Raw genomic sequence first — 23,119 nt, 5'->3', positions numbered from 1 at the left:
TTATTTTGTATATGTTGACATTTTCTGTCAAGGTCTACCTTGGCATGTTGCCTTGCAGCAAGAAGACCCCCGGGTCAGATCCTTTCTGATAAAGTCTGCATGCTAATTTAATATGAGCGTTTACAAAACCATAGAGCATGACTGTCAGGCAAAAACATCACGGAGGAAAAACGACAATAAAACTCATAGCCGTTAGAGGGCAGCGCAATCTCTGTACTTGCTGAATTCATGGCTAGCTGTGCGAGTTCTCTTTGGTGTACTGTTGTGCGCGATGCTTTTACATGCTCCTCGTAAATTAGATTTTTAAAATAGGAAAGCATCCAAACACCCAAACAAAGCGAAATGAAATTCAGTTGCTGGATTTAAAGAGAAAATATTTATTGTTAAATTCCAAATTGTGACCTAAAATTATGAAAATATTTGAAAAAAAAAATACTCGGCGTTAGCTCCCTTTTTAAGTCGCCATACATTATTGTCTTAAGAATGGCAAAAAAAGAAAAAAGAAAAAGAAGAAATGCTAGCCTATAAATTATGCTTGAAACAAGGACATTTAGATGTAGAAATACACTTTTTGACTGCACCCAAGTCCTGGGAGGACGTCAGCATTTAAAAAATACGTCTCAGGATAACGAACACACCTTGAACGTAGCACCAATGTGCCTCGCATGCTACCAACACATTGCTCGGCTTTTTGCTAGTTTGTTCACAGCATGTGAAGACAGAGTGGCAACATGTCGGAATAAGGATAGATTAAAAGTTTAATTAATTGTGCGAAAGGTTGTATAGCAATAGCTATCAAAATGGTGAAGGAACAATTCAGAGAGACAGATGTGGCGAAGAAAATGTGAGTGTGACTGCTAGCCTGTTAGCTCAGTCTGATAGCCACAGTTAGTCGAAGTGTTGCAGTTATTGCCAAGATTATTTAAAAGATTAAAGAACAAATGAGGTTTACTGTCTCTTGACTAACGTATCTTATAATTAGTAGTACTTACAGTAATTTAATATTATTGTATTTGGTGTTGACCAGGCAACCTTGAGTGTTTTTGCAGAGATATTGTGACGTATTTGTGCAACATTAAACCTTATATTCGTGGTTTATTTGTTAATTTTGGGATCACATTTATCGTTAATACTGCTTAGAGTTTCGGTTATGAACGTTGCTCATTAAGAGCTGTCAATGGGTTTGGATTGTTCTTTTTCAATTGAATGAGCTGCAACAGTGTCAGTCAACTGCAATGAATTTTCATAAAAACTGTTTTAAATTATTGCGGATTTTCTGTAATTTTTCAGTCAGTCAAATGAAACATCTCTGCAGCCCAGTATTAATATGACATTGATCTTATTGAATGTAGCATCTATTCGTTTGAATAGTTCACAACTGAAATGTGCATATTTCAGTCTTTATCTGGACTCTTTGTGCTTGTTTACAGAAGCCACATCTGCTTTGGGATGAAATCTGCAGAACAGATGCGAAAGCAGGCCCACATCCAGGTGGTCAGTAAAAATCTGTACAGCCAAGATAACAAACGCACTCCTTTGCCTTATGGAGTGTTGGACCACCGAATGGTATGGAGCATAATACTGTCATTTGTTTTCTTTTAATTAATCGTTTTACGTTATGTCAAGAGGGATTCTGTGCAAGAATAAATCACGTTATTACATTTATTAACTCCAGTTATGCTCACACACAAAAAGAAACTGCTTAGTTTAGCTGTCCACATGTATAAAAGTGCTTAAGGAGCCAAAGTTCATGTACTTTATACAGCATGGTTCATATGCAGTCTGTAAAGGTTTGGAAATGTCTGGATAATTACGGGAAAAGGAAGTAATAGGATGTAAAAATCCTTCCTTCCTTCCTCTTTGTGTCCTTGTACACTTCACCAAGTCTCCTTTACTTTTCTCCTCCATACTCCCTATAGTCCTTACTTCCATTCTAAGGGTTTCCTTCAGAATATGCCTTAAGATTAAATACTTTCAACTCTATATGCGTACAAATGTAGAAGGTTAAAGCTCAGAAAATGTAGGTGAAGGTCGTTACAAAAGTATAATATTTTACAGGATTTTGCACATTAATGTTGTTTGCACATTTTTCATGATATATAATATTTCCTGTAGGGAACCAGTGAGAAAGACAGACCATGTCTGACATGTGGGAAAAATCTGGCCGATTGTTTAGGACATTACGGCTACCTGGATTTGGAGCTGCCCTGCTTTCATGTCGGCTACTTCAAAGCAGTTATTGGGATTTTGCAGGTAAGAAATCATGATTTCCTTTTTACTTAAAAAGGAACATCTGATCATCAGCACGATCCGTGAAAGCGATTAATCCTGCCTGAAACATTGCTTAATTTCTCTGTATGTCCTGTAGATGTCACTAGAGCGTCACAGTCAGAACAAGATAATAAATGAAGTTCTAAATAAGTTCTCCGAATTTAAATTCTCCTGAATGTATTCATACAACTTAAATGTTGTGTGTTTTCAAATGTTTAAACATCTGAATCTGTAATCTTGTCTTTCCTCATTGAGGCATTTTTGTGACTGATTCCAAGCGTAATTCAACGTTCAAATATAATTCAATGTTCTGTGTGCAGATGATCTGCAAGACATGTTCGAGTATAATGCTGACCAAAGAAGACAAGCAGCAATTCATGGATTACTTGAAACGGCCAAACTTGGCCTACCTGCAGAAACGAGGGCTGAAGAAGAAGATCTCTGATAAATGCCGCAAAAGGACAATTTGCTTGAACTGTGGCGCTTTCAATGGATCTGTGAAAAAGTGTGGCTTGCTTAAGATCATCCACGAGAAGTATAAAACAACCAAAAAGGTGGTGGAGCCCTTCGTGTCTGATTTTCTGCAGTCCTTTGATATTGCCATTGAGCACAACAAACTAATGGAGCCTTTATTGCCCAGAGCACAGGTAAGGTTCAAATCTGTTCAAATAAATAGAAATACATAGCTACATGTATGCTAAAGAGGGTTTGCGGTTTTTTTGCCCCTACACTGGAGACTGGTTCACTTTGAGTCTCATTCCTTTTCACAGGAAAATTTGAACCCTCTGGTTGTTCTCAATCTATTTCGGAGAATTCCTGCAGAAGACATCCCTCTGCTGTTGATGAACCCAGAGGCGGGGAAACCCGCAGATCTCATTATCACCCGTCTGCTCGTGCCGCCTCTCTGCATCCGACCGTCAGTGGTCAGCGATCTGAAGTCGGGCACCAATGAGGACGATCTGACCATGAAGCTGACGGAGATAATCTTCCTAAATGATGTCATCAAAAAGGTCGGTGTTAATCAGGGAAACCGTCGTCAACTGAAATATAGTTCCTTGAAAATGTACCTGTACCTGTTGATGTTCTGTCGCAGTCCTAATGAATCCAACAAACTTTGAAGTATTTTATTGGAAATTCACGCGGTAAACCAAAAAAATTTGTATTTAATTGTTTTGAGAAATAAAAAAAAATACAAAATTGTGTACCAAAAGTGAAAAGACAATAAAACAAAAATGTGTCTTTCTTCACTGATACCCCCTGGGGTCTCTGAAAGAAGAGTTCTAGAACTTTATCATGTTAACATGACACAGAAATTCATCAGTTTATAATTTCTTATTCCTTCACAGGCCAGACGTTCTTATTTTGCTATTTTTCCTTTTTCCCTGAGATGCTTTGCTGCTGCTGTTATAAAGCTGTTATAGAACTGTTATAGAATTTTGCCAGATAATATGCTCTAAATCCTAAATCACTGGGGTTGAATGTCTGGTCTACCCCACCTCAAAGATTGCAGGTTCTCAATTGCAACACTGGTATTTAATATTCTCTCATAATTTAAAGTTTGAACTGGGTTGAAAGTTGAAATTTGTGAATCCAATTAGCTAAAAGACACACTGCATATGTTCAACCTTCACTATAGAACAGAAATCTGTGTGTCTTGTTTTTTAGCAGGTAGCTTTAAACTCTTGTGTGAAGACTGTAAATAATTATTTAAATTATGAAGACTGAGCTGAAATGGATCAGCTATTAGGTCTGATGTGAATCGTCTTTTCAAAGCGTAGCGTCATTGCACTTGGAATAGAAATTACATTTCAGTCAACAGAAGTGTTTTTACCTGCAGGGGGTCATTGATGAGGCTTGGCTTTTGCTCCTAATTAGGTCACTAGTCTGTGTAATTTGTCAAATGAGCTGCTCTGCAAGTTTTAACTGCCATTATCTTCTGTAGAGAGTCTCTGATTCCTTCATTTAAAAACAGTACAGTTCTACAGATCATCTTAATGCCATAAGTCTTGTTTTCCCTTGGAACAGTCTACTCTATCACGCTCTTTGCCTTTAGCATCGAATGACTGGAGCAAAAACCCAGATGATAATGGAGGATTGGGACTTCCTGCAGCTGCAGTGTGCCCTTTACATCAACAGTGAACTTTCTGGCATTCCCCTCAACATGGCACCTAAAAAGTGGACCAGAGGCTTTGTGCAAAGACTAAAGGGCAAACAAGGTACAGTCAGTGGACAAGGCATTCTCTCTTTTAGTCAAACTCCTCCTGCTCGTCATGCCTAATGTCGATCAAGTCTTTCAAAACAAACGTTTGGAATTTTCTGTTTGTTAAATAAGCAAATAGTCATCCACCCACCTTCATGTTTTTCTTTTTTCCTTCCTGCCTTCTTTCCTCCCCTCCTTCCTTCCTTCTTTTCATTCCTTCTTTCCTTTTTACTTGTTTGAGTGACAATATTGATTCCGAATCATACTTACTGAGACATTTTGAGCACAAGCAGCAGTTCAATAATATATAAAGATCATCCCAAATCTTTGCACAATTAGTACTGTTTTGGCACTTTTATGGTATTACACTTTTAAATAATTAATTTGAATTTGACTCATTTTTACTTTAATGACTCAGGTCGATTCAGAGGAAACCTCTCAGGAAAAAGAGTGGACTTCTCTGGAAGAACTGTCATTTCCCCTGACCCAAACCTAAGGATTGATGAGGTTGCTGTCCCTGTTCACGTGGCTAAAATCCTGACATATCCAGAGAAGGTAAGGTGTTCTTTATAAGTTCAGGAAATTCATTACACATCCTACATAAAGTCAGAGTCTAAGTTGAAGTATCTGCCTTTGACTCTGTCTGAAGGTAAACAAAGCCAATCTGGAACTAATGAGGAAACTCGTTCGTAACGGCCCAGACGTTCACCCCGGAGCCAACTTTATCCAGACTCGTCACACACAGATAAAAAGGTAAATTTGGTTGCTTCTTCCTCGGATCAGCATGTATAAAGCTTATCTCAGAGTAAACATCTCTGTCTTTCTTCATCAGATTTTTGAAATACGGGAACCGTGAAAAGATAGCTCAGGAGCTGAGGATTGGTGACGTGGTGGAAAGACATCTAATCGATGGAGACATCGTCCTCTTCAATCGACAGCCTTCTCTGCACAAACTCAGTATCATGGCTCACATAGTAAGTTGGGTTTTTGACTAAAAATATTTCTAAGCTCTTCCTTACTTTAGTTCAGTCGTCAAAAGGCTCTTTACCTGACAAACTGGTATTTTTTCATAAGGATTAGAATCATTTTAGGATCAGATTTAACTGAGCTTTAGTCCAGTTCACTCTTCAAATGTTTGAAGATTGATGGCAATGCCCCTTTAAAAGGTTTTTCTGCCCAAGGAAGTCCAGATTGTGTTGATTTTTTTTTTCTCAGCAGTTTCTCCTGATCAAGCTTAGAGCTTTAGTGGGAAAGAACAACTCCAGGCGTTGAGAATGGATCTGTTGCAGCAGCATTGCTGAAGAGACACTATATTTAGGACTGATTGTTACAAGGACTAGTGGATCTAATGGAAACCATATTTATGAGGGCTACTCATTATTTGTAAAGACTTCTTAAGTATTAAAAATGATTAGCACGAAGGTCAGCTTTTGACCGCCTACATTACGAAGTTAATCTGCAACTTACTTTTGCAATGATGATGTGCAATCTCATTTTGTTGCACTACTCCCAACAATGAACTATTATCTTTCATTTTAAATTTTTCAGCTGTGATCAGAAGTCACAGCTGAAACAGCTTTTTTATTTTGCATATATGAACAAAAGGCAGAAAAGAATGTAAGCAAATGAATGCTCAGGCACTTTACATCACCCACCACAATAATAATTTTCTATTATGCACTAATGAGGCATCAAGTCTCTACAAAGAGCTATGGCTGATTGGAGGAACATAGGTAATTATGGTTATTGTGTGAATTCAAGTGGTGTCTTTTGTCTCCCGTTGGTGATTTAATGTTGCAAAGTCAAAGAGCAGAATACTGATTTTATTCCTTTCGCTTATGAATCATCTCTTTCTCAACCTCGCAGGCTAAAGTCAAACCACACAGGACGTTTCGGTTTAACGAGTGCGTGTGCACGCCGTACAATGCCGACTTTGATGGCGATGAGATGAATCTCCACCTGCCTCAGACTGAAGAAGCCAAAGCCGAAGCCCTGGTCCTGATGGGGGTTTGTGTCATCACATTATTCAAGCAGAACAACACCCTACACAATTATTTTCACCCAAAGTTAAGATGTATAAAAAGCCTAAAATTTTTATTTTTTTCAAAACTCACATACAATGTTTTGGATCTCATGCTAATGAACTGATCAAAAAGGCAAAGCCTCAGCATTTTTTATTTATTTTTATGTTCTAAGATTTTAGGTCTTTTGAACTCTGCAGATGTTTGTCTCAATGAGATTTTGGGCTACGATATGTATGGTGCCATGCATTCAGACCTGACTTGCCAATATTATTTTTGACCAGTTGGACAGTGTTTTAACTGTTTTATGTTTCCAGACTTAGTTTGAAATCTTAATGAGATGCTAATACTTAGAGTAGGGGGGGACTAATGTGACAGTGGAAAAGGAAAAGCTGGAGTAATAATGGCAAATTATACAGTCATTATCGTATTCAACAGTAATATTCCAACTTAATGTGTTCCTTATTTCATTCCTTTATTCACTCATGAATGAAGTTGCAGTCATGACTAAACCAAGATCTACTTTTATTCTTATTTAAAAAAAAAGTAATATTTTGTCATCTTAAAGTTAGCACTTTTTACATATATTTAAGTGTATATATATATATATTTCTTAAGTCTGATATTTTTTGTGATGAGCAAAAACATCAAATTTGGTTTGTATAATAAAAATGCATTTTGTTTTTGGAGGAAATTTGGTTATCTAGATTGCTGGGTTCTTTGAAAAATTTGCTAATAAATCAATTGAAATCCAAAAATGAGATGTTGCCTTCAGTAAGTTTTCTTGTAAGGAATCCACAGTGTTTGCAACAGTTATTTGTCTTGTCCTCTAGACTAAAGCTAACCTTGTTACACCAAGAAATGGCGAGCCTCTGATTGCTGCTATTCAGGACTTCCTGACAGGTGGGTGCAGAGATCTGTCGTAAGCGTTTACAGACAACAGTGGTTTGTTTGTTTCTTTCCTAATACGATGCTTCAAAATCTTTAACTTAGAATGAGAAAATTACATTTTTCATCAACAAATGTTAGAAATTCTCACAGTTTTCCTAATGTTTACAAATACATGTTTATGCTTTAAAATGTCAATTTTTTTGCTTGTCAAGGGAGCAATACAGCAGCTTTGACAAGTAGCTATGTTTCACCGGCACTAACTTTGCAACATATTTTGTCTTCTAAGGTGCGTACCTGTTGACGCTGAAGGACACCTTTTTCGATAGGTCGAAAGCCTGCCAGATCGTTGCATCGATACTTGTGGGGAAAGATGAAAAAATCAGGATCTCTCTCCCTCGCCCTGCTATAATAAAGGTAGAGCAACCACAGTGTCTCTTGTCACGCCACCCTGTTTTCCTTAGGCCGCTAATATGCTGCTGTGTTTCTATCAGCCAATTGCCTTGTGGACAGGTAAACAGATCTTCAGTGTCATTTTGAAGCCAAGTAAAGATTGTCCTGTCAATGCAAACTTGCGGACCAAAGGCAAACAGTACTGCGGCAAAGGAGAGGATCTCTGCCACAACGACTCATGTGAGTTTCACATTAAAAGTTTGAATGGTTTTTACTGTCTTATTACTTTTTATTCGCAGAATGTGCCCATACTTTGATTTTATGTGATCAGCCATCCCAAAGTAGCTTATAATTGGATAATGGGAGAAAAATGAGACACGATGTTCATTATTTTTGCTTTGTTTTGGAATATGAAATCAATAGTAAAATACTTTCAAATTTGGAAAAGTATAGTGAGTCATAGACCTGTCACGATAACAAATTTTGCCGAGCGATTAATTATCTAAAAAATTATTGTGATAAACGATAATATTGTTTCAAGACCTTTTGACTCTGATTTAATGGAAATGACTAATAATGCATGTGATTTCCTGCCATAGATAGATACACTCTATTTTCAAAAGAACACATAACACTGGAACTGATAAACTAAACAATTTTTACCGATAATTAAAATGAGATCGATAGGTTTAATTTATCGTGCGATTAATTGATTTATCGTTTATCGCGACAGGCCTTGTGAGAAATCACAAAAAGTTCGAATGACTTTTTTTTTTTTCCAACCTAAATATCTAATTTCACAAAAGGCTCGTAAGGGAAAAAAATATTTTTTTTCACACTATTCATTGAGTGACTGTCTCTCATATCATATTTCATTGCTAAAACAGCATCAGCTGTCCTGGGCAAACATCACGCTATTCCATTGACCTTGTCGGCGTTTCTCTTCTGGAACTAATGTCTTCATCTCTGTACCTCTGTTTTTTTTTTTTTTTTTTTCGCACACCTTCAGTTGTGGTGATTCACAACAGTGAGCTGATGTGTGGAAGCATGGATAAGGGCACCCTGGGGTCCGGCTCAAAGAACAACATTTTCTACATCTTGCTAAGAGACTGGGGACAGCTGGAGGCTGCCAACGCCATGTCCCGCCTGGCGCGACTCGCTCCGGTCTATCTTTGTAGGTGGTCCACAGTGTTGGCCTAAAATTTGGTCACTAAAACTTTGCAAATGTTTAGTGTACACCCAAACATATATAACGTAAATATTCCTAAAAACAAACATAGATCTCTTTATTATAGTAATGTCTCCCAAAGAGGTAGGCTAGTTTTTTTGGGAGCTTTCTTTAAAAAAAGATTTTTTTATAATGTTGATATTGAGACATTTTGTAATTTGAAACCTTTGAACAGAAGGGATGTGAACGATAGTTAAATATTTCTCTCATTTCCTTTGATTTCAAAATCTGTAGCTTCTTAAACTGGTCTTTAAAACGAGAACCACAAACTGGAAAATGCTTCCCAACTTATTCCTTTAGACTTTTTCTTTTTAAACATGGTTTTAAACTTTTTTTATGTTGTTTTTATTTTGGAGGGTAACTTACCCTCCACAAGTAGGGTAAGCCACAAAGGATCATTGCAAAACGGAGTGCTTTAAGTAAGCGTTTTTAATGACAAGCTGGGAAAAAGGTAAAGTGTGGTTGAAAAGATATGAACTAAGCTATTATGCAGCTGCAACTCGCTTTTAAATGTGCAAGGTTTCCCCCAGAAAACCTGCTAAGCCAAGTGGTTGGGCACTAGAGCAGTCATTCATCCAGCGGCCCGTCTGGCTTTTGAGTTAGAAAATGTTGAAAGTTGACAGGAAATCTGACAATATTACTTCAATGAGGTTCTGAATGTAGTTCTTTCTCATTCGATTTTCAGCCAACAGAGGCTTCTCTATAGGAATCGGTGACGTGACTCCCGGGACGGGTTTGTTGAAGGCCAAACAGGACCTGCTGGACGACGGCTACAGGAAGTGTGATGAATACATCGAAGCTCTGCAGACGGGCAAGCTGCAGCAGCAGCCCGGGTGCTCGGCAGAGGAGACCCTGGAGGTGGGCTTATTACACCCGGACTCCTCCTCACCGCCACTTTGATGGTGACTCATTAGGAGTGTCACTGAGTTTTCTGATTTCCAACAAAACAGGACTTTCAAACTAGCCTCCAGCAGAAATTTGAATGATTATTATAAATGTTTCAAAAAAAATTTTTTTTACAGCAGCTGTGATCACATGCTGATCTGGCCCTAAAGGAATCATTTAACAATCTTTAAAAATAGAAGCCACTCATTATGCAATTTTTTCAGCCTTACCAAGGCTGCTTATTCATCGACTTACTCCACTAACAAAATGTGAAAATTTTCACTTGCCTTTTTACCTTAAAAACATATCGGTTTAATTCAAAGTCACACAGCACAACAATAAACAAGGGCTTTACATCTTTGACATTAAATCAGTAAATTAATGTACACTGATACAAATAGCTGAACATTGCTTAACTTGTATGGATTCTGTCATTCTGTGATGTTCACCAACGTGTTTTGTTTTGGTTTCTCGACAGGCTCTCATCTTGAGAGAGCTTTCTGTGATCAGAGACCGAGCTGGCAGTGCCTGTCTGAGGGAGCTTGATAAGAGTAACAGCCCCCTCATTATGGCTCTCTGTGGTTCCAAAGGTAAGCCTGCCTAAAAACTATTCTAGGATTACCTTTCCGTTCTTAATTGGTAGTTATCACAGAAAAGAAACACAAAAAGCGTGAGCTTGATCAGTATGTCTAACATTTCTAGGTAAAAAAAATAAAAATAGCAAAGGAAGGTAGAGAGGCTTTCAGGTGCTTTTAAAAAAAGGCATTTTCTGTAGAAGTGACATTGAATAGCAGCTAAACCAGTTGATAACCATACGATATGCTGAATGCATCTGTGTATTAATGTCTCTTTTTTTTAAAGCTGTAATTTAGTTGTTATGCATACAGCTATGGCAAAAATGAAGACATCACTTAAAATGATCAGTTTTTCTGATGTTACTTTTTATAGGTACATGTTTAAGTAAAATGAACATTGTTCTTTTGCTCTTTAAACTGCTGACAACATGTCCCCGAAATTCCAAGCAAAATTTAGTATTTATTTGCAGAAACTGAGAAATGGTCAAAATAACAAAAACAAAAAAAAAAGATGCAGTGCTTTCAGACCTCAAATAATGCAAAGAAAACACGTTCATATTCATTTAGAAACAACAATACTACTCATACCCAATACCACTGTTTTAACTCAGGAGGAGTTCAGAAATCAATATTTGGTGGAATAACCAGGAGGTTTTCAATGGGGTTCAGTGCAGCGGGCTCTTAATTTTTCCCAGAGCTGAGTATTTGGTGTGCAGATAAGTTTATAGTTGATTCAGTGACTCCCTGATTCCATGAGGTCCTGTGGCTGTCTAAATCGTCACATTTTTCACATTATGCTTAACAATTGACATACGATGTATTTGTTTATATGCTGTTTGTCTTCACCCAATATGGTGCTGCACAGTGGTGTCTCATCTCTGCTCTGCATGGATCTCTTCCATTAGTTTTCATTTCTTCGAATGCAACTTTGCAAACTTTTATGTATGAACTTTTCTGGCAGCATTCACAAACATCCCAAACTTTACCATGTAATGTCTGATGTTACTGTCCAATGCCCTGTTTTGAATTTTAAAATGTTACATTGGATCTAAGCTATATAGAGATTCTAAGATGGTACTCCTATACGACCTTCTGATGACTATGTCTGGTCAGGACTGTAGTTCTGTCATCAACGAACGAGGGATTACGTTCAGTAACCCAACGTTTTGTGAGCACATTCCAGATACAAAACCACTTCTGCCAGAATTAGTAAGAGGTCAGTCGGGAGTCCATGTCCTTACTTTGAAGGACTTGCAGCACTTATGGTTTAGTATTAATAGTAACATTTGCCTTATTGCTACCTTTCTTTCCCATGACTGTCACTTCATCCCCATCCTATCTAATTAAATTTTAGAAGGTTGAGCTGTAGGTATAGTTGTCGCTGGTTGAGTTAGCTGGGAAAAGATGGTGCAGCATGAACTTCGGTAGTCCGGCAAGCTTTTAGACAGCATCAGGAAATCGTTTCTAAGTGATTACATCCGAAATTCAGATAAGTGACACCCTGACCTCAGTGCAACCTCTCAGTGCAATTAGATAGAGTGATCTTGTCCTTTTTTTTTTTTTTTTTTTTTTTTTTTCAAAGGAGCCTTGATGCTTTAACACCATGAAAGAAGTGCTTACGTTTTTACACACCAACAGAGAAAATTATTCCAGACAATGGAGGTCTGAACGTACCTTTTAGGTTCCTGGGAAGAAAAGAAGTCGAATTACAGTTGCAGCTTCTTACAATTATAGGTCTAAAATATTAGCAATATAAGTGAAGCATGTTTTCCTTCAGCTCTTTACTATGTATCTGGAACTTTACTTCTTTGTAAACGTTTCTGTCTGGAGACAAAATCAGTGTTTATGACGACTCTTTTATTTTTATTTCGGCTTTCCTTTTCTTCTTGTTTTAGGACTTGACAGTCACTGTGGCAAAAGTTAGCTACAATGGATAGTAAATGTGAAACTTCTAGAGCTGCTATTTCCTGCATCTAATGCGTTTTGGCCTGTATGCTCTGTTTACTGTCTGATCCTTTTGTTTTGCTTGCATTCAGGGTCCTTCATTAACATCTCCCAGATGATCGCCTGTGTGGGTCAGCAGGCTATAAGTGGCTCTCGAGTCCCGGATGGTTTTGAAAACCGCTCCTTGCCCCACTTTGAAAAACACTCAAAAGTGAGCTCTTTCATTCTCCTGTCTCTATTCATCTGTTGTTTGTGGACCACTGTTAATGCTGGGGTTGCAAACAACCCCACTAAGCAGAAGATTCATGTGATGTTCACCGTTTATTCCTGAGATATTTTAATTATAAATCCCTTCCACATGACAAAAAAGGAAATTAGACCCAGTGGTCATATAGATAAGTAAAATTGATAAAAAACAAAGAAGAAAGAAACTAAATGTTCAGAAATATTACCCAAAGCATCACCAATGTAGCGTTTGTTAGACACGAGGGTAACAATTTTGTAAAAAGTATTATTGACTTGTTACTGTGATGCTTATAAGCTACACTAACTTATTTTCAGTAGTCCTTGCTATACTAACTTGCCCCACATTCTGTTGGTTTGTCCCCATTCATGTGTTGAAAGCGATCATAGATTGAACCGCAGGAGAAAACTGGATAAGATCCAGATAAGTGCAATGCTCTCATGGGCGTTTTCAGAACACTTTAAAGCTTGCTTAATGAGTCGATAATAATTTCACCTCCAGCTGCCTGCTGCCAAGGGTTTTGTGGCCGACAGCTTCTATTCTGGTCTGACGCCCACCGAGTTCTTCTTTCACACCATGGCCGGTCGAGAGGGTCTGGTGGACACTGCTGTCAAAACGGCAGAGACTGGATACATGCAGGTAATGCCGATGGATCCCTATGGTAACGGAGGTCCGAATTAAACTGGGAAATGAGTAAACCCCGTACGTCTGCAGAACATGGATCAGCTTGTCCTCAAACTGCAACTTCAATGCAAACAAACTGTAAAGTGGCCAACAATTGCTGTTTTATATTGACCGTCAGTCAACTGAGTGATTATTTTTTTGGACCATTTCTCATGATTAAAAATCAGCAGTGATGATGATGATTTTTGGTAACTTTGACAGACGTTTGGTTTGACAGAGGCGTCTGGTGAAGTCTCTCGAGGATCTGTGCTCTCAGTATGACCTGACGGTGCGCAGCTCCACCGGTGACATCATCCAATTTATTTATGGGGGCGATGGCCTGGATCCGGCTGCGATGGAAGGAAAGGATGAGCCGCTGGAGTTTAAGAGAGTTCTGGACAATATTAGGGTGAGCTAAGACCAGAGTAAAAACAGATTGCTAGCGATGCGTTCTTTTCTTTCTGTCCTGCCTGTCACACATCTTGGGGTAGACCACCAAAATACACTACAAGTATTTGTTCAGCGTAAGGCCCAGTTGTTTCTGCTGCCACACAGTAATTTAGTAATTATTTTGAGCAATTTATTTTTCCCTTTTGCAGACACTGACTTTCTAAAACGACAAAAAAAAAAAAAAAAAAAAAGTCATTTCTCAGGTTACTTAGAGCTGACAAAAGTGTGACATCCCTGGTTTGCTTTTAATTATTAATTCAGCTGAAAATTTACAGAAAGGAAAACTGTGAGGATATTTACCCATGAAATAATTTTTAAAATGCAAACCAATGCCAATAATATAGTAATCTGTAATTTTAGTGGTTATTCAACTGTGTGTAGTTGCTAAAATGCACCAGAATTTAATCTATGCATCATGAACTCTATTATAACTCAGAGACCTGTAAGTGAAGGCAGTCTGATGCACACAGTATTACTAGATTGTGCTGAATTGGAAAAGTAAAGTCATTATACTCTAAGAACACTTGTGATGTAATTAAGGTTAGTTTTAATCGTAGCTGTAATGAAATAATTGATCAATCAAATTGTGAAAGATACCAGCAGAGCTGACCATAGTATTTAACATACCTTTGTGCAACAAACAACACATTTTTAAACATCTATTTTATTTATTCTATGACATGAAGGCATGCATCTATACATGTATACATTAAGTTGCTTTTTTAAGGTAATTGAAAAATTATTTCAGCAAATTGCATCTTCATGTCTGGATCTCTTTTTCTTTTCTTTTTAAACAGACATTTAGACAGTTTTCTGTGTGAGAAAACAGTTTTACATCCGAATGTTAAGATGAGACTTCTTCAAACCAAAAAGTTATTAATCTTTCCAGAGTCTCTTAGTTTAATAAACAGACCCACTGCTAAGATAATTAAAGAAACAACATCTATTTTCCAGACAGTGGTTTGATCCAAAAGATAAACTGGGTAATCTAAACTAAAGTGAGATTCAGTTTGATCTGGTCCAAACCTCTACCACTTTAGCTGCTTAAGGAAGGCTGTCCTTGTAATTTACCATGTAATTGTTATGATCAAACTACCTTCTATATTGAATCCTTATCTTTCATTCGGCACTAATTTTCTGAATGAGTGCGTTTATGAATATATTACGAAATGGTCAAAGCTTCAATTGGGCTGCTGTTCAGAAACTCAATTTTACACCCACCTTAGGGGATTTGGAAGATTTTCTTCTTTGAGGATTTTGTGGTATGTAATTTCTCCCCCTTCTTCCTCGACCTGAATTATTATTATGGGTCTGGAAGCATTAATCATATAAGATTAAGTCATAATTATTCATATGGATTATAGAACAATAGCATTTACTTCCAGTTTTGATGCAATTGATCATTTGGCTTGTAACAAGAAAAACATGGGATATCACAGATTCTCTGGAGCTGCAAAAATAATGCGGATAAAAATATATTTGACTTGGAAATAGGCTCTCATTTTTAACATTTGACCAGTCAGCATAGTGGATCAAAAGGCTGATCCACTTTCCGTTTAAAGATGCCTTGATAGCAACATTCTTAACTCGGAATGCAGATAGGTGCATTGAGTCTATAATAATCACTGTGAAGTTTTTCAGAGATGTTAAAAAAAAAAAAGACAGTCATTTAGTCTGTTAAACACTAGTGTGATGCAGTAAATGATGGAGCACGCATGCGAACTGTTCATCCGGAGGGCTGCTGTCTCTCTGCCAGTGACTACTGATTGTGCGGATGATTGTTTCTGATTCTTTGTTCTCTCCAGGCGGTCTACACTTGCCCAAGTGAGCCGGCCCTCAGTCAGAACGAGCTCGTCCTCACTGCTGATGGCATCATGAAAAAGGCGGACTTTTTGTGCTGCAGAGACAGCTTCTTGGAGGTGAGAATTGCCCAAGCGTATCACTGTTGTAAATCTACAGAAAAAGATCCTCATAGTTGCTGTTTTTTTTATTTCATCTGCCTGGGGAAAAGACATCTTTTGGGATTTTATACAATTAATTGTTGAGCAGTTTACAAATTTTAAAGCTGTTGGTTTATTTCAGCAACTAATGTGCTAACTGTTGTAGCTCTCAGACAGTTTTTGTCCTGTAAAATGATGGTGCTCTCGCCCTTCTATTTGGGCAGTGACCTCTTTCAAAATTATAAACCATTTTACATTTTTAATAACAAGTGGAACCGTTTAGGACTACGATCTCCATTTTACATGTCAGCTGACTGACATTTTGTGGCTCATTGATGGAGTTCAGATGTTGACTAAATGAAGAATTTTGTTCTTTTACATATAAAACCACCATTTTCAGGTGTTCAAACAAGTTGCAATCACCAGATTGAAAAACTTCTGCCTTGACTCCACAGGTCTGCACTGTGAAAGAACTTTAGTTTTTTTTTTTTTTTTTTTTCCTCGAATAACTACTGAACCTGAGACCAGAGCACATCCAGCTGCTTTAACAGGGTCACAAAAACAAAAATGTGAGCTAGAAATTGGATAAATGTCGCAAACCCACATTTATATCTTGGGTAGGAGGTGTTTACTTTTTCCTCCAGAAGCAGATCAACCTTTCTTCTACAAACTGCAGTGTTATGGCCTAACAAGCCAAGAAAACCTGAAAAGAGTTTATGTAATTTGTCTTGGCTAAAGTTAGTCTACTTTCCAGAGCTAAAGATCAGTAAGCTACTTTGACACTCGCTGCAACATCTATTACTTAGCATTCGTGAGTAAGAAATGTCATGAAACCCAATGAAGATAGCAAAAGTATTTGTTATTCTGTTTTCTAATATATAGTTAGAAAGAGCTTCAAAATTTTTTAGCTCCAGGAAAACAGGGACTGGACCTGTTAGCTCCACCAAACGGAGAGGAGGCCTTTTTTAGTTTCTTTGACTTTTATAGTGTTTTGACTGTTTCAGCCTCCCTGTTCTTTCATCACTGTCGTTTCTGGTCTTACCGTTTTTAATCTCCTGTTTTTATGCCTTTTTTTGGGGGGGATGTTTCTAATTATTTAGAACCCTACATATGTTATATACAATCTAAAGCTGGGTTAAAAATAACTTGCAGGTTTTTCTTTTTTTTCCTGTTAAATCTCTTAATGGACCTGTGACTTGAGTTACATTTACTTTTTGATTTCCGTTAACTACTGTGACCTTGTTGTTTTGGGGAAACGAAAGATGTTTGGAAATTGGTTTGACCTTGCTGTTAATGTTCTATATTGTAACCAAGTTTGTTTTATTGGGCATAGTTAGTTTGCTTGTGCTACAGTTTTATTTGGAAATAAATCCGGTGCATTAAGCATGTACCGTATACTTATTTGTGTCAGGAGAAAGTTTTCACTTCTACAATTTACCACTTGAACTTCTTAACATTATTTATTTATTTATTTTTTTTGATACAACCACAAGTTTCAGTGTATTTACTGGGGTTAAATATCATTGAAAACAACATAGCATTTAGTTGTAAAATAGAAATACAAAAAAACATCGACTTGCCTGTTAAACACTTTGCCGGTTGTAATTTCAAACTTTCACCCCTATTATGAAGGAATTAACAGAGACTGGTGCAGAGAAGTACCTGGAGGTACAGTGACCAAGCATGTTGGATTGTTGTACTAAATCCAGAATGGTGTGCCGGCAAGATTTGTGTCTTGAACATATTAAATAACAGTGTGACTGTCAAAATTACTCTGATCTTTGTCATTCAGACTGACTCAAATATCTGAATGCTCTCTTTATTGCTTAGATTTCTCAGTGAGGTTGTGTCCAGTTCATTTCTAACAGGTTTACTGCAGCGTCTAACCTTTGCATGACAATGAAACATTTTGCATATCACACAAACATCTCATTCAAAAGATTGTTCCTAAATGACCTTTTGATTTTGCCTCGTTCTTTTATTTCAGGAGATAAAGAAATTTATAAAGACCATGTCAGAGAGGATCAAGAAGACCAGAGACAAGTATGGCATCAATGATAACGGGACTACTGAGGTATTGACAGTTTAAGAAAAATTAGTGTGATCATGGCGGCACTAGATCTAATCTTTCTTATAAATCTGTCTTTAAACTATTTATTCCCTGCAGCCAAAGGTTCTTTATCAGTTGGACCGAATTACCCCAACCCAACTCGAGAAGTTTTTAGGAACCTGCAGAGACAAGTATATGAGGTACAAAACTCATGGTGGTTTGATTTTATCGAGTCTCTATTCTAAATGCTTTTTGATATATCCGGTATTTGACGAGCGATGTAATTTTGTACTAGAATAGTTACATTCAGCAATACAGAAGCCAGTGCAACGTCTGTCCACATCATTTGGAAAACCGTGTTCAAGTGTTGGCGTCAAGTGTTTATTTTTGAATGATCTTTTTTGCCTGTTTTTCAGCAATGTTTGATTATTCCTTCCAAAAGTATTCGTACCTCTTAAACCATTTAAACATGTTGTCATGTTGTAAGCAAAATTACAAAATGTTGCGCATCTAAAGCTGTTGTAGTTGTTCTCATTGGCCACTTGATTCCACAGTTGGCCAACCTAATCTCATTGCTGTAAGAACGTCAGTAAAACGTGACACTCTCTCATGTGATGACATGTGGGATTTTACAAGACAGAACTGTTTGCAATTAAACTGTAAACCGGTCTCCCATTTGAGAAAAGGACAAATGTTTGTGCCAGTAAGTATTTGCTGTAGTTCCTGTAAAAAATAAAAAAACAACAAAAAAAGAAAAAAACAAGAGAGAGACATTTTGCATTCACTAGATGTGTGATTTCTTCCTCTGCAGAGATCTTTTTTATTTATTTATTCATTTATTGTAAAAATAGCTCATTTGGAATTGGCAATCTGGTTTTTGGATCCAGAGGCTATACTCAAATTGACTTGGGGCTGAAATGAAATGACCTGCCTTTTTATTAATGTTAAAACTGCAGTAATGTGGTATGGGTACTTTTGCAAGTACTATACAGTAGAATTAGCCAATCACAAAGAGGCATATAACAACTTCTTTCCTTCTCTCGTGATCCGTATTAATCTTATCTTCTAACATAGAATTGTATGCTTCCAATTTTGCTGTCTTTGCTGAGAGACTGATTACTACCTTTACTTCTTGGTAAAGAGCTCAGATGGAGCCAGGTTCAGCAGTTGGAGCTCTCTGCGCCCAGAGCATCGGAGAGCCAGGCACTCAAATGACACTGAAAACCTTTCACTTCGCTGGCGTGGCGTCGATGAATATCACTCTGGGGGTGCCTCGCATCAAAGAAATTATTAACGCTTCCAAGAATATAAGGTAAGTAATTACAGAGAAAATTCAATATCTTCCCTGTGTCGAAAGTGATTTATTTTTTCAAAGGTGACACTTTTCTTTGAAATGGTGCATCTTTGGAAATGGGCTGTAATTTATGGCTGTCAGATGGAGCAATATTTTAGTTATAACTACAATTCAAATGGCTAGGAGTACGTGCTTTAACGAGTCGTCCTAACCTGTTGAAAAGCTCCTCAAGTCTACAGCTTTAGCACCTGATTCAGAGTGAAATTAGCTACTCAATGTTGTTCTGTGTCACAGTAGTAAACGGGCCCCTAATTTGTTTTGAATAAGCAACTGAGAGTTCTTCTCTCACCATGCAGCACCCCTATAATCACGGCTCACTTGGACGTGGAAGACGACGCAGACTTTGCCCGGCTGGTGAAGGGGAGAATTGAGAAAACGCTTCTGGGAGAGGTAATCTTTCCTAATCTTCTAAACGGGAGCTATTGTGCTGCAGAAATTGACCAGTGGGTCACAAGTGAACACGCAATGTGAAACGTGAACAATTTCAAGTGCCGAACTGAAATTAATCCACGTTTTTTTTTTTTTTTTTTATGTGCTCCTCGACAGATTTCAGAGTACATTGAAGAGGTTTTCCTCCCGGATGACTGCTTCATCCTGGTGAAGCTCTCTCTGGAGAGAATAAGGCTGCTCCGGTTGGAGGTACGGCTCGTTTCTCCTTTTTCTTTCCCACTGCATTTGTGAAACGAATCCCATCTGTGCTCAATAATTTATACTTTCCTTTCAGTTGCAACGAGTACTAGTGCGCATAAGTATTTGCACGCCAACGGGTTCTTCGTTTTCTATTTGGTCACGTTGTAATGTTTGAGATGTTCTATGAAATGTTATCATGAGCAAACAGGACAATGAAAAACGGTGTTAATTGATTAGAATATATTAGAATAAGGCTTATATTTTACTTGTTAAAATAAGACCAGAACGTCTATACAAGAACAGTTAGAATAGAAGATGTAAAAAAAAATAAATACAGGTCCTTGAACTGGATGCCAAAATCATCAGTATTAAAACAATAAAAGACCAGAAATATTTCAGTTGGTGTGCAATGAATCTAAAATAATTAACTTTATCACAATATGCAAATTCTTTGAGAAGGACCTGTATAACGCAGAAGAAAATGTTAAATAAGGTTTAAATAGATGAGGTTTGTGTCCATAGATCTAAAGCTTAGGGATATAGTTCCAGTCTGTGGGCCACTGGTGGCTACAGCTTAGAAAGCTCTGAAAATCAAAGCTGGGATCTTCAACTGGGCTCAGAAAGTGAGACGGAGACAGTGTAACTGGAAAAACATGGTGTCCTGTATTATTGTTGGGAGAAAATGGAAATTAGTCTGTACAGAATCTGGCAAATTACATTAATGTTTGGATTTAGATTAACTTTTCACATTTGAATGAAAATAAGACTGAACAATATATTGTTTTTGGAAAAACTAACTTTTAAAAAGCAGCAGTTCTGTTACTCCTTTGGTTTCTTGTAACTGCACTGCTATCAGTGATCTAGGAGCATATATATTTTTAGACTGGTTTTAAATGAAATAAAGAGGACAATGGGATAGTTCAGTCTATCATTTAGAATTAATTAGCAAAATTAATCAAGCATCACGCTTAAAGGCTGATGCGTGCTATTATTAGACCACTGCATCTTTCTGTGTTCTGTACTGGACACACACCGTCGCTGCTGCATGTCTGCCAACAGGAAACAGGCAAACTGAGCATGTTAACTTGTCCGTTCTGCACTGGTTGCCTGTATGTTTTCAGGATCGACTTCTAATTTTGATTTTTAAATGTTTTATTGGTCAGGCACCTTCTTATCTATCCATCCATCCATCCATTTTCTGAACACCCTTGTCTGAACCCACGCATGCACAGGGAGAACATGCAAACTCCATGCAGAAAGACCGGGGCCGGGAATCGAACCCAGAACCTTCTTGCTGCACGGCAACAGCTCTACCAACTGCGCCACTGTGCAGCCGTCCCTTCTTATCTAATAGAACTATTATAAGCTATTCTTTTAAGTTAAAGAAAAAGGCAATTAAAGAATGACCCACACTCATTCTGTCGTTTTTACCTGTCCTGGTTTGGTCATGAGTTAATCTCAGTTATGTTTTTTTCCTCGTCATTTTAATAAATATGTTCAATAATGAAAACATGGTATTGAGATCTTGTACTTTAACAAGTTGCATTGTAAATGAAGTTCTTTACAGATAATCTATTTTTTTAGTGATTTCAATTAGACAAACTCTTCATTGATTTCACGGTTCAGTTTGTTCATCTGTGAAATCCTTTTGTTTCACAGCTCTGTCTAAACATGTTTCACTCTTATTGCTCTGAGAGAACTTCAGGCTTCTGTCATGCCTGATCGCCTGCGGCTCATTTAGCAGAGATGTTTTGTCCGCCAGGTGAATGCGGAAACGGTGCGGTACTCGATATGCATGTCGAAGCTGCGAGTGAAGCCCAGCGACATCGCCGTGCACGGTGAGGCGGTGGTCTGCGTGTCGCCACGGGAGAACAACAAAAGCTCCATGTATTACGTTCTGCAGTCGTTAAAAGAAGAACTTCCAAAGGTAAAAAAATAGCTGAATAAAAATATACAAAACTTACTTTTTTAGGACCTTTAATATTCACCTTTCTATAAGGCCAGCCTTTCTGGTGCCGCTCCTGAGGAAACTGGGACTTTAAGAAAGGAGATTTTTATTCTCCTCGCTATGTATGTTTTTTTTTAATTTACTTCTAGATAGTTTTTAGTTTTGAAAAGCCTTTTAAGCAACAAGAAGAGCACCCTGCAGCTGTCGGACAGTTGACAGCCTGAAGAACAATGTTAAAAAGCTGAAAAACAGAATGGAAGGGAGCGGTTCTTTAAAGTCAGAGTGTTACATCTCTGTGGGCATGTTATGAAGTGACAGTTAATACCAGTATTGATCTGTCTAGATCCAAGAAGGATAGGGAGCCCTGGAGAAATTATTGGCAAAATGTATTTTTCTTCTAAAAGCACAAAAATGTTTTCTTTCTAGATTGAAAAACAATTTACAGGTAACATATCAAATCCAAAATTCCTCTGTGTGTTTTGAATCTGAGTTTACATAGATTCGAAACACTGTTTCGATTCTAGTATTAACTGCACATTTCAAGGGTGTGGTAATTTGTTCCTTGTAAAGCTTTTTTCCTATCATAGTTTTTCCTTCCATCAAACTTTCCATTAATATTCCTGGATACTATGTGAACTATGTGATACTGTGTGTGTTTTGAATGTATGAGTTTACAAAAATCAAAAACACACAGATAAAATTTTGTGTTTTATTAATGAATTATCGTGACCTGCAGCTAATAAAACATAATTAATCAGAAATGTTCAAATTATATTCATTTCAAATTTTGAAATTTGAAATTTTGAATATTACATTAGGCAAATAAAAATGAATTTTTTTTTTTAAATACCAAAATATCCATCTACTGAAAACAACATCAGTGTTTCACATCTGAGATTCTCTAGCAGAGGAAGGAAATAAACTGTTATAGTTAACCTAGATTAAGATCAAATTGAAGTCAAGAGTCATTAGTTAACAAATAAATCCACGTCTCGCTGCGTGTTCCCCTTAAAGGTGGTGGTTCAGGGGATACCTGAAGTTGCCCGAGCCGTCATTCACATCGACGAGCAAAGCGGAAAGAACAAATACAAACTCCTGGTTGAAGGCGACAACATGAGAGCTGTCATGGCAACGCATGGTGTCAACGGGAGCCGGACCACCTCGAACAACACGTATGAGGTACGTGTGAAGAGGGGGGCATGCATGTTGAAATTGTTTCGCCAGTCATTCTGCATATATTACGCAGCTTAAATTGCAGGAAATTACTGATTAGAACTGCGATGAGGATTTGATTTATCTTTTTGTCTCAGTACAGATTTTTGCGCTCTCTTATGGAGCTTTGAAATTGTTCTGATTGATGATTTCAGTGTCATTCGCAGCTTTTGAAAAGCAGCCTTTTACACAGAGAAAAAGCTATATTGTGCTATATTTTCCA

The 23,119-nt window shown here is 37.5% G+C and overlaps 1 protein-coding gene across 1 annotated transcript in view; it reads left to right on the top strand.

The window, feature by feature from the left end:
* The first annotated feature begins 630 nt into the window (after window positions 1–630).
* Window positions 631–23,119, top strand: part of polr3a (polymerase (RNA) III (DNA directed) polypeptide A) — a 28,398-nt gene continuing 5,909 nt past the window's right edge. The window contains exons 1-27 of the mRNA XM_015043014.1: window positions 631–844; window positions 1,431–1,566; window positions 2,116–2,253; window positions 2,592–2,918; window positions 3,042–3,281; window positions 4,325–4,487; window positions 4,890–5,026; window positions 5,121–5,224; window positions 5,304–5,445; window positions 6,338–6,478; window positions 7,326–7,395; window positions 7,670–7,797; window positions 7,875–8,013; window positions 8,783–8,947; window positions 9,687–9,859; window positions 10,365–10,476; window positions 12,498–12,616; window positions 13,151–13,288; window positions 13,551–13,721; window positions 15,568–15,681; window positions 17,690–17,776; window positions 17,870–17,952; window positions 18,894–19,064; window positions 19,403–19,496; window positions 19,653–19,745; window positions 21,499–21,663; window positions 22,699–22,863. Coding sequence (XP_014898500.1) covers window positions 801–844; window positions 1,431–1,566; window positions 2,116–2,253; window positions 2,592–2,918; window positions 3,042–3,281; window positions 4,325–4,487; window positions 4,890–5,026; window positions 5,121–5,224; window positions 5,304–5,445; window positions 6,338–6,478; window positions 7,326–7,395; window positions 7,670–7,797; window positions 7,875–8,013; window positions 8,783–8,947; window positions 9,687–9,859; window positions 10,365–10,476; window positions 12,498–12,616; window positions 13,151–13,288; window positions 13,551–13,721; window positions 15,568–15,681; window positions 17,690–17,776; window positions 17,870–17,952; window positions 18,894–19,064; window positions 19,403–19,496; window positions 19,653–19,745; window positions 21,499–21,663; window positions 22,699–22,863 — 3,759 coding nt within the window. The 5' untranslated portion in view covers window positions 631–800. The remainder of the gene's footprint in view (window positions 845–1,430; window positions 1,567–2,115; window positions 2,254–2,591; window positions 2,919–3,041; window positions 3,282–4,324; window positions 4,488–4,889; window positions 5,027–5,120; window positions 5,225–5,303; window positions 5,446–6,337; window positions 6,479–7,325; window positions 7,396–7,669; window positions 7,798–7,874; window positions 8,014–8,782; window positions 8,948–9,686; window positions 9,860–10,364; window positions 10,477–12,497; window positions 12,617–13,150; window positions 13,289–13,550; window positions 13,722–15,567; window positions 15,682–17,689; window positions 17,777–17,869; window positions 17,953–18,893; window positions 19,065–19,402; window positions 19,497–19,652; window positions 19,746–21,498; window positions 21,664–22,698; window positions 22,864–23,119) is intronic.

The sequence above is a fragment of the Poecilia latipinna genome, unplaced genomic scaffold (genome assembly GCF_001443285.1).
Source record: "Poecilia latipinna isolate Pla-1442-1.1 unplaced genomic scaffold, P_latipinna-1.0 Scaffold611, whole genome shotgun sequence".
NCBI classification, from domain to species: domain Eukaryota; kingdom Metazoa; phylum Chordata; class Actinopteri; order Cyprinodontiformes; family Poeciliidae; genus Poecilia; species Poecilia latipinna.
The sequence above is the reverse complement of the archived record's forward strand: the minus strand, read 5'-3'. Positions and strand labels throughout refer to the sequence as shown.